At 40.5% G+C, this 12,133-nt stretch overlaps 1 protein-coding gene across 1 annotated transcript in view; it reads left to right on the plus strand.

The window, feature by feature from the left end:
* The window catches only part of LOC115355886 (inositol-trisphosphate 3-kinase B-like), a 36,465-nt gene extending 25,195 nt beyond the window's left edge, over nt 1-11,270 (plus strand). The window contains exons 7-13 of the mRNA XM_030046810.1: nt 323-422; nt 706-743; nt 964-1,139; nt 1,794-1,998; nt 6,401-6,502; nt 7,321-7,392; nt 8,544-11,270. Of these exons, the coding sequence (XP_029902670.1) occupies nt 323-422; nt 706-743; nt 964-1,139; nt 1,794-1,998; nt 6,401-6,502; nt 7,321-7,392; nt 8,544-8,753 (903 nt within the window). The 3' untranslated portion in view covers nt 8,754-11,270. The remainder of the gene's footprint in view (nt 1-322; nt 423-705; nt 744-963; nt 1,140-1,793; nt 1,999-6,400; nt 6,503-7,320; nt 7,393-8,543) is intronic.
* Nucleotides 11,271-12,133: the final 863 nt, after the last annotated feature.

A 12,133-nucleotide genomic window follows, 5' to 3' on the forward strand; every position in this document is an offset into this window, starting at 1 on the left:
AGCATTACAAAGCGAGTTCTGCAGGAATTTGTTGTGGTTAAAGGGGAACCATGTAGTTTTGAGAGAGATAGTTGTCTACACTTGCAGAACTTGCTACTCTGATGTAATTCTTTGAATTAGTGTATCTCATTTTATGATCAATTCAAAGAAAAATCTGTAAATCAAACAGAAGCCCAGAAGTTGCTTCTTTTAATGGCAAATATATTTGTAAACAAAACTTCTAGCCCTGCAGTTGTAAACAGCAACAGTAAAATATTTCTGTGTGTGTGTGTGTGTGTGTGTGTGTGTGTACATTTGTGTGTGTGTGTGTGTGTGTGTACAGCACAAGTCCTGGAAGAAGATCAAGAACATGGTCCACTGGTCACCATTTGTCATGTCTTTCAAGAAGAAATATCCCTGGATACAACTGGCTGGGCACGCAGGTATATGCATGCAAACACACACACACACACACATACAAATGGTACACACCCATGCAGGTATACACCAATACATGCCTCTCTTTTCTCTTGTTTTTCCCTCACATACCTTAGTGTGTGTTCATTTTGCAGTAATATTTTAAAATGCTTTTCATTGCAAACCAGCAATCAATAAATCATTTCCCATTGATTTAGCATGGCTGTCAGTTTGCACTTTACTCCTCCTCAGACTTTTGAAGTCGGTCACAGCAGTCCTCTATTTCAGTAAATCTCTCTTTGTTCACAGGGAGCTTCAAGGCGGGAGCTAATGGTCGCATATTAAAGGTACACTAACATGGTTTCACTCTCCCAATCAGATTTTCATCTTTACCACAGTAAACTGATTTCAGTAAATTCACTGGAACAGTTGCAGTTCATATCTTCATAATAGTTTTCATATCTTCCTCAGTCTTCATATTACTGAAGGTTCAATATACTGCTGATACTGAAGTAATGTTGGGAATTATATAAAAAATAGTAACATATAATTGGTATTGTTTCTTAGAAACACTGTGAATGTGAGCAGCGGTGTTTGTCCCTGCTGATGAAGGATGTGCTGCGTCCGTACGTCCCTGGTTACCATGGAGACGTAGAGAAGGATGGACAGAAATACAACCAGATGGAGGATCTGCTGGCTGAGTTCGACTTCCCGTGTGTGATGGACTGTAAGATGGGAGTAAGGTGAGAAAACACATCACATAATGTAGTGGTCATGGATTTCTTTACTGACTTTAATGTATACACTACATATGTATACATAGATTAGATACGGAGTATTTGCACTCTCTATTTGACTAAAGTGTGCTGCCATCTTGACACAAATAGCAGGGTAAACACAGGTGCTACTGATGACATGAGGTTCAGGGCCCATGCAAGGCTCACTGGAAAGAGTCTGCTACTCTTAAATGGAGGTGAACCTTAATTAATGTCATTAGTAACATCTGTGGTTACCTGCCATTTCGTGTGAAAACAGGTGCTGTGAAAGAGGTCAAATAAATTACATTTTAATCTCACCAATTTGGATCCATTTGTCAGTATGATATCTAAACAATGTAATGCTGCAGCAGAAATCAAAATATCTTTTCATATCATTGTTCCTAGAGCAAAATCACTTCAGATGGGGCGCTGAGGTATAATGCAAGTCAGTTTGGATGTATAGTACATGAAAACGTTAAAAAAAAAAAGGTATAGACTGGATTGTGATTTTCTCTTTAAAGTCACCTTCTCATTTTGTCTCTCACTCCGTCCTTCATCTGTCTCTGTTCTGTGCCTGTCCATCCTGTCTTCCTCTCTGTCTCCTTCACCATCCACCCCCCCTCTACTCTCACCTTTTAGGACCTACCTTGAGGAAGAGCTGACCAAGGCTCGTAAAAAGCCCTCTCTGAGACCTGACATGTATCAAAAAATGATCGAGGTTGATCCTCAGGCGCCGACGCCAAAGGAACATGAGCAGCAGGCCGTGACCAAACCCAGGTACATGCAGTGGAGGGAGACCATCAGCTCAACAGCTACACTGGGATTCAGGATAGAGGGAATCAAGGTAAGACCGAGAGAGAGGGAGAGGTGTGTGTGCGTGTGTGTTTGTGTGTGTGTGTGTGTGTGCGCGCAATTCCTTCCTTTTCTTCCAGCATTCTGTGTGCATGTGGGTGGTGTGTGTGTCTCTGCGTGTCCTTGAAGAGCATGATCCAACTTCCTGTTTTGAACAGCGACTTCCTGTGGAGTGTATGAGTGTGCCTGAGTTCCTTTGTCACACATTAGGCCTGTCTGTGGCAGCTCAATAGGCCTCAGCATCTGGCAATGACATTACACACACACATGCACACACGTGTACACACACATGCACACACAGATCAGGGTTGTTTCTCTCTCTGTCTCTCTCTTCATTTGAGGTCATAGCTATATAAGGACATTTAGAGCCTCGTGATGATCTGTTGCCATGACACTGAGGGTTATCCCCAGAAACAGAGGAATGTGTGTGTGTGTGTGTGTGTGTGTGTGTGTGTGTGTGTGTGTCCGAGCATGTTGCTGGATGAAGAAATAGAAAGTGTCGATGTATTCTAAGTTTGTCTGCGCCTGTTTGCACTTTGGTGAATGTGTGTGTTTCTCTGTAATTTTGTAAATGTGTGCAGCTCTGTATATATGGTCTTGTGTATGTGAAGAGAGGAAGGAGAAGTGTGTGTGGTAATCGGTGAGTGTGTGTTCGTCTCTGTGTGAGGCCAAGCTAGCTGTGGCCAGACCTGCACCATAAAGGGAGAAATAGTTCTGGCTCCAAATAGTTCCTTGTTGCCAGGCAGCCAGTAGAACACTAGAGACTCATTTATCCCAGTCTGCTGAACCCACCAGCCTGTTGACTAACACAGCTAATACTACTGCTACTGCTAGTACTAACACTGATACTACTACTAATGCTACTACCACTACTGCTACTGCTACTGTTACTAGTAGTAACCACACAGTGCTAGAAACCACTCCTGCTACTACCTGTGCAGGAGTGGTACTGGCTATAATTCGTTTTTTTAAGTTTAGTTACTTTTGAACATGTTACTTTCATTGCTTTTTTATTCAAATCCATGAAATTAAAAAGAAAATCTCTTGTGCCGTACATGATGTGTTGGCATTGAGCTGGCGGATTGTTGACTTATTGGTTTCTCTGACTGATGCCGATGAGGACTTTAATGATTTTTCAGTTGATAGTGCAGTTACTAAGGTTTTTTTCCCCACCAAAGTGCATAGTTAAAAAGCAAACAAATTTGTCTGAATAAAGAGTAACTAAGTAAAGTAATTAATGCCTATTTAGGAGCAGTGACTTAGTAAAGTAAATACTTACTCTCAAACACTGGCTACTACTACAACTAACGCTACTGCCACTGCTGCTACTGCTGGTAGTGCAAATGCTTCTACTAGTCTAGCACTGCTACTCCCTGGGACTGGTACTACTACTACGACGACGACGACGACTACTACTACTACTTTCTAGGTGTGAATAAATTCACCCCAGCTGCAGCAGTGATGGGGTGGGAACCTTGTGATGTACACGGGGCTGCCAGTGTTCGCAGACTCTGGAACAGATTAGTGACTGTGGATGATGGCAAGTTGTGTAAGAACATTTTTATGTGGGATGTACAGACAGGTGGTCCCTGGGCCGAGTATGTTCACACCTTATTCCACAACGTAGGCTGCAAAAAAGCATATATCATGAAGGAGAAGGTTAATGTTGGAGAAATAAATTAATTTGTTGCTCAGAGTTTTCAAGAAAGATGGCATGTCGATAATTGGAATACGCCTGTACGTGGAACATTGTGGTTGATGAAACAATTGTTTTATGTAGGAAACTACATAAAGGAAAAGATCTGTTTTGGATCTGTTTTAGCCTGGTTGAAGTGGGGTGTCTTGCCTTTGCATGTGGAAACTAGATGTTATTTTGGTACTGAATAACAAAATTAACTCTATTAGTTATGTGATCGTCAAGAAACTGAAAGTGAGTTACATTTTGCTTTGTATTTTCTGTTGTTTTATGATTTAAGGAAAGTTTCATTCGATATGGTACTATACGACTAATGCTCCTACTACTACTACTACTTGCACTGTTACTACCACCTCCACTGTTATTGCTACCAGTGTTTATGTTTCTACAACTACCATAACAACTACAACTCAGCACTGAGCAGATTTCTTTAAACCTGTGCAAATTGATTTCAGAACCCATTAACAGCCAAACTAGAATAACCCACACACCGTCATATAAAGATAAAAGAAATACTACCACTACTACTGCTACTGCTACTATTAACAATGCTTACTAAGACAAGAATCACTATTTATTTACAAATGAGTGGACATTTTGGTATGTCACCATCATCAATACATCTGGACTGTTGTGGTATATAACGAGGCAATGTGCTAATCATATTGAAGCTTCCCTGTCTGTTCAGTTTACTAAACCTTTAGCATTTTGACTGTTTGAGAAGAATATGTTACCGCTGTCATATGTTGATTACAAAAGCTAAATATATGTGATACAAAACTAATACTGAAATATTGTATTTGTTGCAACAATGTGAGGAAATCAGTTTTCTGATTGCATTTTTATGCAATTTTTATGCCTTTGTATACTACAGGGTTATCAGTATCAGTGCTTATATAATGGCCTGAGGAAACCATATTCTTCTGTTTGAAATGTCTTATAGTCCAGTCTAAAAGGGTGTGATATCTCTGTTTCTATCTCAGACCTCAGTCACACACCAGGCTTTTATAAGCCCCGACAAGATTTTCAAGACCAAAGCTAATAATTTACACAACAGCCACGTTAACAAAAATGAGCAGCCTCATATAAACCCACTGCCATCTGCATACTGACCTCAGCACTAGTGTTTTGTTTGTTTGTTTGTTTTTTTTACCTGAAACCGCCATTCCATGATTCTGCTGAGAAAGCAGTGATATAAAAGCAAGACAAATTTAGGTTTTAAGGTGCACACCAGTATCTTAGTCTTTATATTCCAGGCATGACTGAAAGCTAGCACTTCTGCGCCCACCCCCCTAAAAAAAAAATGTATAAATCTTTTTAAAAACCCCAACTGTTTCTTTAAAGGCCAGGACATTGAACTGTGACTACTAGCAGTAAAAATGATATCACACAAGTTGGCATGAGTTACCGGAGCTGTTTTTGTGTATAGCTCTTGTTCAGAAAAATAGTCAAAGCCCTTTCCTGCTTAAAGGCTGAATCTCTAAAAATATCTTTCTGTCCCCTGTCTCCTGCCTCCTTCCTTCCCTCCCTCCATTGTTCCCTTTTTACTTCACCGTGATCCCTCTGCTTTTCTTATTTTTTTTTTCCTTTCTGTTTTCCACTCTTTCCTACAAAGTCATGTTCCTGTTGGTTCTGGTAATTGTACATTTAAACTCACATTTTGCTGTCATACACAGCTGTCACATGTCTGATGCTGGTAGCTCATTTTTTATTAATTAAAAAGTGAAAATATTTTAAGTCCGAACTTCCATTGATCCCACAATAAGAGTAACAGCCTGATTCACCTGCTCCTGCAAGAAAACCCTTGTAAAACAAACTAAATTAGCATTTAACGTTAAATAATCAATACACACTGTTAACCGCTCAGCGTCCCAAAAGCCCAGCTGTCTGTCAGAGGCTGAAGCCTACAAGGCTAATTTTAATTCTAGAATGAATATACTGGTATCAAACGAAACTAGACAATCTGTATCAGTATGTCATGCTAAGTTGTCGGCAAGGGGCTAAATATCCAAAGTCCCAGGGGTCCCTTGACCTCTGACCTCAGGATATCTAAATGAAAATGTGTTCTATAGGTACCCACGGGTCTCCCTTTTGCAGACATACCCACCTTAAACTAATCCTGTATAAACTGACGGATGTCTGGTTTTTCAGGTATGTTGCCAATAAGTGGCCAATAGTGCTCGCCATCCAGTCGATTCTTACAGAAATCTCCAAAAGTCAGAGGTTTTTGATACCAAATCACAGCATATTTTTTTCGATGGTGTTCCTCAAGGTCTTGTTGTCTCAATGTGGTATTTTGGTGGGATTTTTATTCATTCTCAGTTCGTTAACTTTTGCACGAAATCTGTGTAACAAATGGTATCAAGCCAAAAATTACTAATTGCTAATATTCTAATCCTTATACACTCTAAATAAATAAATGAATGCATTTATAACTGTAATAACTTGACACACAGAGCTGAGCTGCATATAAAATTAATCTTCAGGTTCCCAGCTATCCGAGGATGTATATCACCTCTGTCTATGTATGCCACTTCTATCATCTTTTGACCTTTTATTTCCCCATGAAGAACCCCTGTCCCGTCACTAAAATGAGTCTAAAGTCCAAGGCAGGAAGACATCAAACATCAGGGTGGGAAGTCCAACTCTGAACTCTGAACTCTGAAGTTTATTTCCTGTCCTCTTCTCTCCTCTGCAGAAAGAGGATGGGACAGTGAACAGGGATTTTAAGAAGACAAAGACTAGAGAGCAAGTTACGACAGCCTTCCATGACTTCGTCAAAGGAAATAACGATATACTGGTGAGTGTGTGTGTATGTGTGTGTGTGTGTGTGTGTGTGTGTGCGCGCGCACGTGTGCATGTTAGCAGCCTGGACCTGTGGGTCACTGACATACAAACAGATGACGGGTGTAATCTACAATTTGAACTGTTCCACTCTGTGTTCACAGTCCCATGGGAAACACACACATACACACACACTTGCACGCACACAAATACACACTGACCTCAAACTTCCGGGGTCAATAGAAAAGGGAAGTGCTTGGGAGCTCCCTGGGCCTCCACACACACACACACACACACACACACACACACATATGCACATGTGTTTGTGTGTGTGTGTGTGTGTGTGTGTTTTCTTTTTTTTTTTTTCAGGAAATCATGGAGCAAATTGAAATATATTGAGAAAATTAACGTGGCTGTTTTTTTTTTTTTTTTTCCAATTATTCCAAACCCCATCACTTTGAAAAATAGAATTAAAAATATAAACTTTTTTGAATTATAAAAATAGCAACTAAAAAAACATTAGGGAGGCCAAACATGAGGAAATCCCATTGTCCCAGATGGAGTTGACTAGTTTATCCTCTCAGTGAATATTGTATCTGTTTTAATTTCTCAAAATGAATAAACTCACCTCGACACAGCAAAGCCTCAGGAAGTCCGCTTGATTTTTAATTTGAGATTTTTTTTCAGTGAACTTGATCTCAACATTTGTCTTAAACTTGCTGGGGCACTGTGGTACTGCTACACCTTTTTTTTAAATATGACAGTCCATTTTCGGTAACCTCACCTCGACCAAAAGAATGTGATATAGAGGAATATGTGTGTGTGTTTTTACAGAAAGGTTACCGAGCCAGATTGAAGGACATCAGAGACACTCTGGAGATCTCCCCGTTCTTCAAAACTCATGAGGTAAACACACACTGCTACTCATGGAAATGTTGCTCACCTGCTGCTCTTCCCACAGCTGCTGCTCAGCTCATCAGTGTGTTGCTCCATAACACACACTCCAAATCCACTAGTGATCGGACTGAGCCAGTGCATGTATTAATCGGTGGTAAATATAGATAAACATGTAGGCACCCTCGCAGTGGTTGTCTTAAGGGGATGCTAAACTCAATTTAAAAAAGGGAGTTTTTAAATTTAGTATTATTCCTGAGTGTTTTTCATCATCCACCAAGATTTGAAAGTCACTAAGTGAAATAAAATGTGTTTTAGGCATTGTATTTTCAGGACTGCGTGGGCTTTAGTTCCCCCTGTAGGGTAACAATATTGTCTGAACCCTAAGAAAACCAAATAGCTATCCAACAAAATGAAAATATTCCACTTGTTGGAACTGAAATACCTGCAGGTCATACTAGCGCTGAACGCTAATGTTAGCAAATGTTTTCACAGCTAACATTGTAGAGCTCACTTGCCAAAAAAACTCCACTTTGGAGGCTTGTAGAGGTGGAGTTGATGTGAGAAAGTCCATGACTGATGCCATCGCTTGTTAAAGCTCCATTTCAGAAGCACTGACACACTTTGCTGGCACTCACCTCTTCTGATACAATGTTAGATTGGTGAAATCCTTGATAAATTGGTGCATTTATACTCAGGAATAGCACAAAAGGTATAACAAACTGATTTGATTGAAATTCAAAGATGAGAACTGATTAACATGCTTATGTCTCTCTCTCTCTCTCACACACACACACACACACACACACATACACACAGATGGTGTCATGGAAATGTGTCCCTGACCACACACACACATGCACACACACACACACACACACACACACACACACACACACACACACGCACACACACACACACACACACGCACACCTATATTTTAGTACACATACTCACAGACATAAATATAAACTCCATAGGAAGCTGGTGGACCAAAACAGGAAATTAGATCATGGCCTTGAAGGACATTCAATAATAGACACATGCATTCATGCAAACACACACACTCACACACATACACACAAAGGAAAACTTCAAAAACCTTTTATTTAGCTGCTCTTTTTTTTACTCCTCCTAATGTCTCTCTCTCTGTTGCTCTGCAGGTGATTGGCAGTTCCTTGTTATTTGTTCATGATAATAAGGGGCGGGCCAAAGTCTGGATGATTGACTTTGGGAAAACCACACCACTTCCTGACGGGGAGGAGCTCACGCACCGAGCATCGTGGGTGGAGGGAAACAGGGAGGACGGCTACCTTTTTGGACTTGATAGTGTGCTGGACATCATTTCATCCATGGTCGACTCTGAGCCATGAGGTTTGAGTTTTTTAATCCAAGTCAGCTTTGGGACACACAGCCTCTTGCATTCCATTCTTCAGTTCTCCGGGGATCACTGGACTTCCTTAGGACTCCCTAAGGGGGCGCTGGTCGTCATGTTGGAAACCACGCAGTATCATAGCAACGTTTTTCCAAATCCAGTTTTTGATTATTCCTGACATTATGGCTCTGATATTTCCATTTTAACATGCTAACAACAAGTAGTTCTGCATTCCAGAGCAAAAAATAAATGTAGAATTTGGACTCGGCTTCCAATTGTTTTCCCGTTCTGCATATCTGTTGGATCCCTCACTTCCACTCATTTCTGTCAGATCACAGCTAAACTGCATTTCTCCTGAATGAAAAACTCGACTCAACTGCATTCCCCCTGGAGACTTTTTTCTGTTTTAGCTGCAACTTCAGCACATTAGATGAGGATTGAACTCCCATTTCTTCCAGAAACACATCTGCACTTAACTACATTTCTGTTGTTTGAGATTGTACAGTAGTTTAGTGTGTTTTTACTGGTTACAATGTTATTTTAGGTGTGTGTTTTTACCATGAGAGACAAAAGTAGTCTTTTAGCTTTTTTTTTCCACCTTTGTTTTACCATTCACACTCAGAGCCGTGGACAGAGTTTAGACAGTTTGGTCACCAGAGCAGCCACGTTGGCTCCATGGCGACTCTGTGCCAGATGATTATGAATGTGGGGCATCTGAACAGTGAAGTGATGGAGCACGTTGTTACATATTTGCAGTCACCACCTCTTACGCACAGCGACATGGTGCTTACAGTAAACCCTTGGCCAAACTCCGATCACTCTGCTCTCACTTTGTTGGGATTGTTCACAATGTAAATGGGATGTGTTGTGTTTTAGTAAGTTGTTCTTGTTTTGTTTTTTTTCTCCGTAACATTACTTTAGTGTTCACAGACTGTGTGGAACACTTGTTGCCATGAACAATGTTGGAAACAACATCCTATTTAAGCTATACAGTGCCTTGATGTTACAAAGCCAAGTCAGACAACTGAAAATTATGTTCCTATGTCTTAATGTCTTTTCTTTAGTCTTAAATGTCTGGTTTTGTGTCTAGCCTTACATGGATGCACATTTATTATCCTCTTAAAGTTTGTTATTAACCCGTAGTTCATTATGTTTTTATTTATAATATATTACGTCGCCTTTTGTGTTAGTTTGTGGGATACTGTGACATTTTGAATTTCCGTCTGTTATGTTTTTGTCGCCAGGCACTTGTGGGTAAAATGTCTCTGTATTCAAACTTCAGCTAATGAGCAAGCAGGTTGCTGGCAATGATAAAGGAAGCGTTCACTCAAAATATGAAAAAAAAAAAAAAAGTTTCCAGTTTTCTGCAATCCTCCCTGTTTCCCTTCACTCCAGTGGGGCTGGATGGGTATTCATTTGTGGAGCTCAGACCATCAAAAATTTACTTGTGAAAAACTCAACAGGGTTTTGTTGGGAACTATCTCCTGCTGACTAACACCAGCAAACTCTACCTGCACCCTTCACGAATTAGAGGCGAAGAGATGCAATTTGCCTATGCTCAGCAGGAAATAGTTTGCACTTCAGGACTAAGTGAGCAAATATTTGCTTTTGTATTTTGACTGAACTAATACTTTGTCATCACTTCTTCAAACCAGTAAAAGTGGCTGTTGAACAGATAGATGACTTTCAGCTCATGGTGCCAAATTGAGACAATTTAGAGAAAAATTACAAAGCGTCAGCAGTGCTAAACACAACATTTTTAGGGTGGATGATGGATAAAAGCTGAAAGTTTGCCCCCGCAGAATGTAACAGGCTACCGGTGGAGAATAGTAACTATACAGCAGGTTATAATCTATATTTCAAAATGTCAAGGTATTCAATTACAGGTGTGTGCCTCGTTGTTTGCAGTGACAGTAGACAGAGAAAGACAATGGTGTACTGATTGTTATTCACATGCAGTGCCTTGCTAAGTAAGACCAACCATTTTCCCAGTACTTAAGCTGTTTACTTAAGCTGTTGATTATGCTTTCCAGTGTGCACTTACTGTTGTTCATGCTAGTAGGATTCACATTGATCCATTTGTGTTCTACCCTCTATTTTTTATTTATTTGCTTTGTTCTTTTCAACAAAGTCTGTATGTGGTTGACAGAAAGAGACCCTGCTTCCATTTGTCATTTCTCTGTGAATTTTGAGACTTGATCATAAGAATCTGAGCATCCACACTTGTCCTGAAAAATGCTTGTTACCCATCCGCTGTGGCTGTATTTATTAAAATATGTGCCCATATTTTTTTTCTCCCTGCTCTCTCTTCATCATATGCACGTTATCACCAGGTTGCTCCTCTGATACATGGAAACGCGATGGATTTCAGTCCAAATTCACATTCACTGTATATTTCAACTGGAGGCAGGGTCAGATAGACTGACTGACTCAAAGACAGAAAATAAATACCACTGTTTGGGGAAAAGATGAAGTGTCTCTATGAGTCCGACACCTTAAAGCAGATAAATCCACACTGTGTTCAGGCTTCGGTTGTCCGGGAGGCGCTCAGTACACAGGATATTGCACCGCACTGCTTGTCTTGTGCTGAGAGACAGAGTGAGATCCAGAGACGCGGTACATGAAAACAATTCCAACTTTGTTATGGTTGTGAAAACACTTTGTGGGATGAGCCACCTGAATTGGTTTTATGAAGGCATTTCATGTGCTGTGATTGTCTTTTATGAGAAGCAGAGAGCTGCATTTTTTTTTTTTTTTTACAAGGAATTGTCAAATTATCGGCCAGGCTCTAGCAATGTACACAAAGAATCTTACAAGTCCTATTTGAAATGGACTTGAAATGAGCAAGCCAACATATCTGCAGTCAGGCTATCTGCCTAAGTTGGAGTGTGAGTTTCACACATCCACCCTCAATCTCCAGTCTGTTTCAGCAAACCCACACTCACCTCATGATATTGCTGTTGTTCTTCGGCCAGGTTGATTGCTGTGTTTGCATGAGGGTCATTTACCATGCAAATCACATCTGTCCACAACAGCAACATCCGGAGCTGCTGGGAAGGAGAGGGAAGAGGGTTGGAAGCAGAGAGGTAATGACAGGAAGAAAGAAGGGGTGCGATTTTTCCAGGGATTTTTTTTTTCCAGGACTGCTTGTGTTGTTTTTGAAACATGAAGCTCCTGTTCATTTCAAATCAGCATCGCAATTTTCCCATTTTCTTTGGCAATATGTGCTGTCCTTCTCAAGGTACTTACGATGTTTAGTGGATCCCCATGTAACTGAGGCACTAGTCTGTTTTAATGAACTTTCACCCAGTTTGAGGCTCCACGTGTACACGTACATTGATATCACCTGACCCCCAAACTGAGGAATTAAATTCATTG

The sequence above is a fragment of the Myripristis murdjan genome, chromosome 24, assembly GCF_902150065.1.
Source record: "Myripristis murdjan chromosome 24, fMyrMur1.1, whole genome shotgun sequence".
Classification (NCBI taxonomy): Eukaryota; Metazoa; Chordata; class Actinopteri; order Holocentriformes; family Holocentridae; genus Myripristis; species Myripristis murdjan.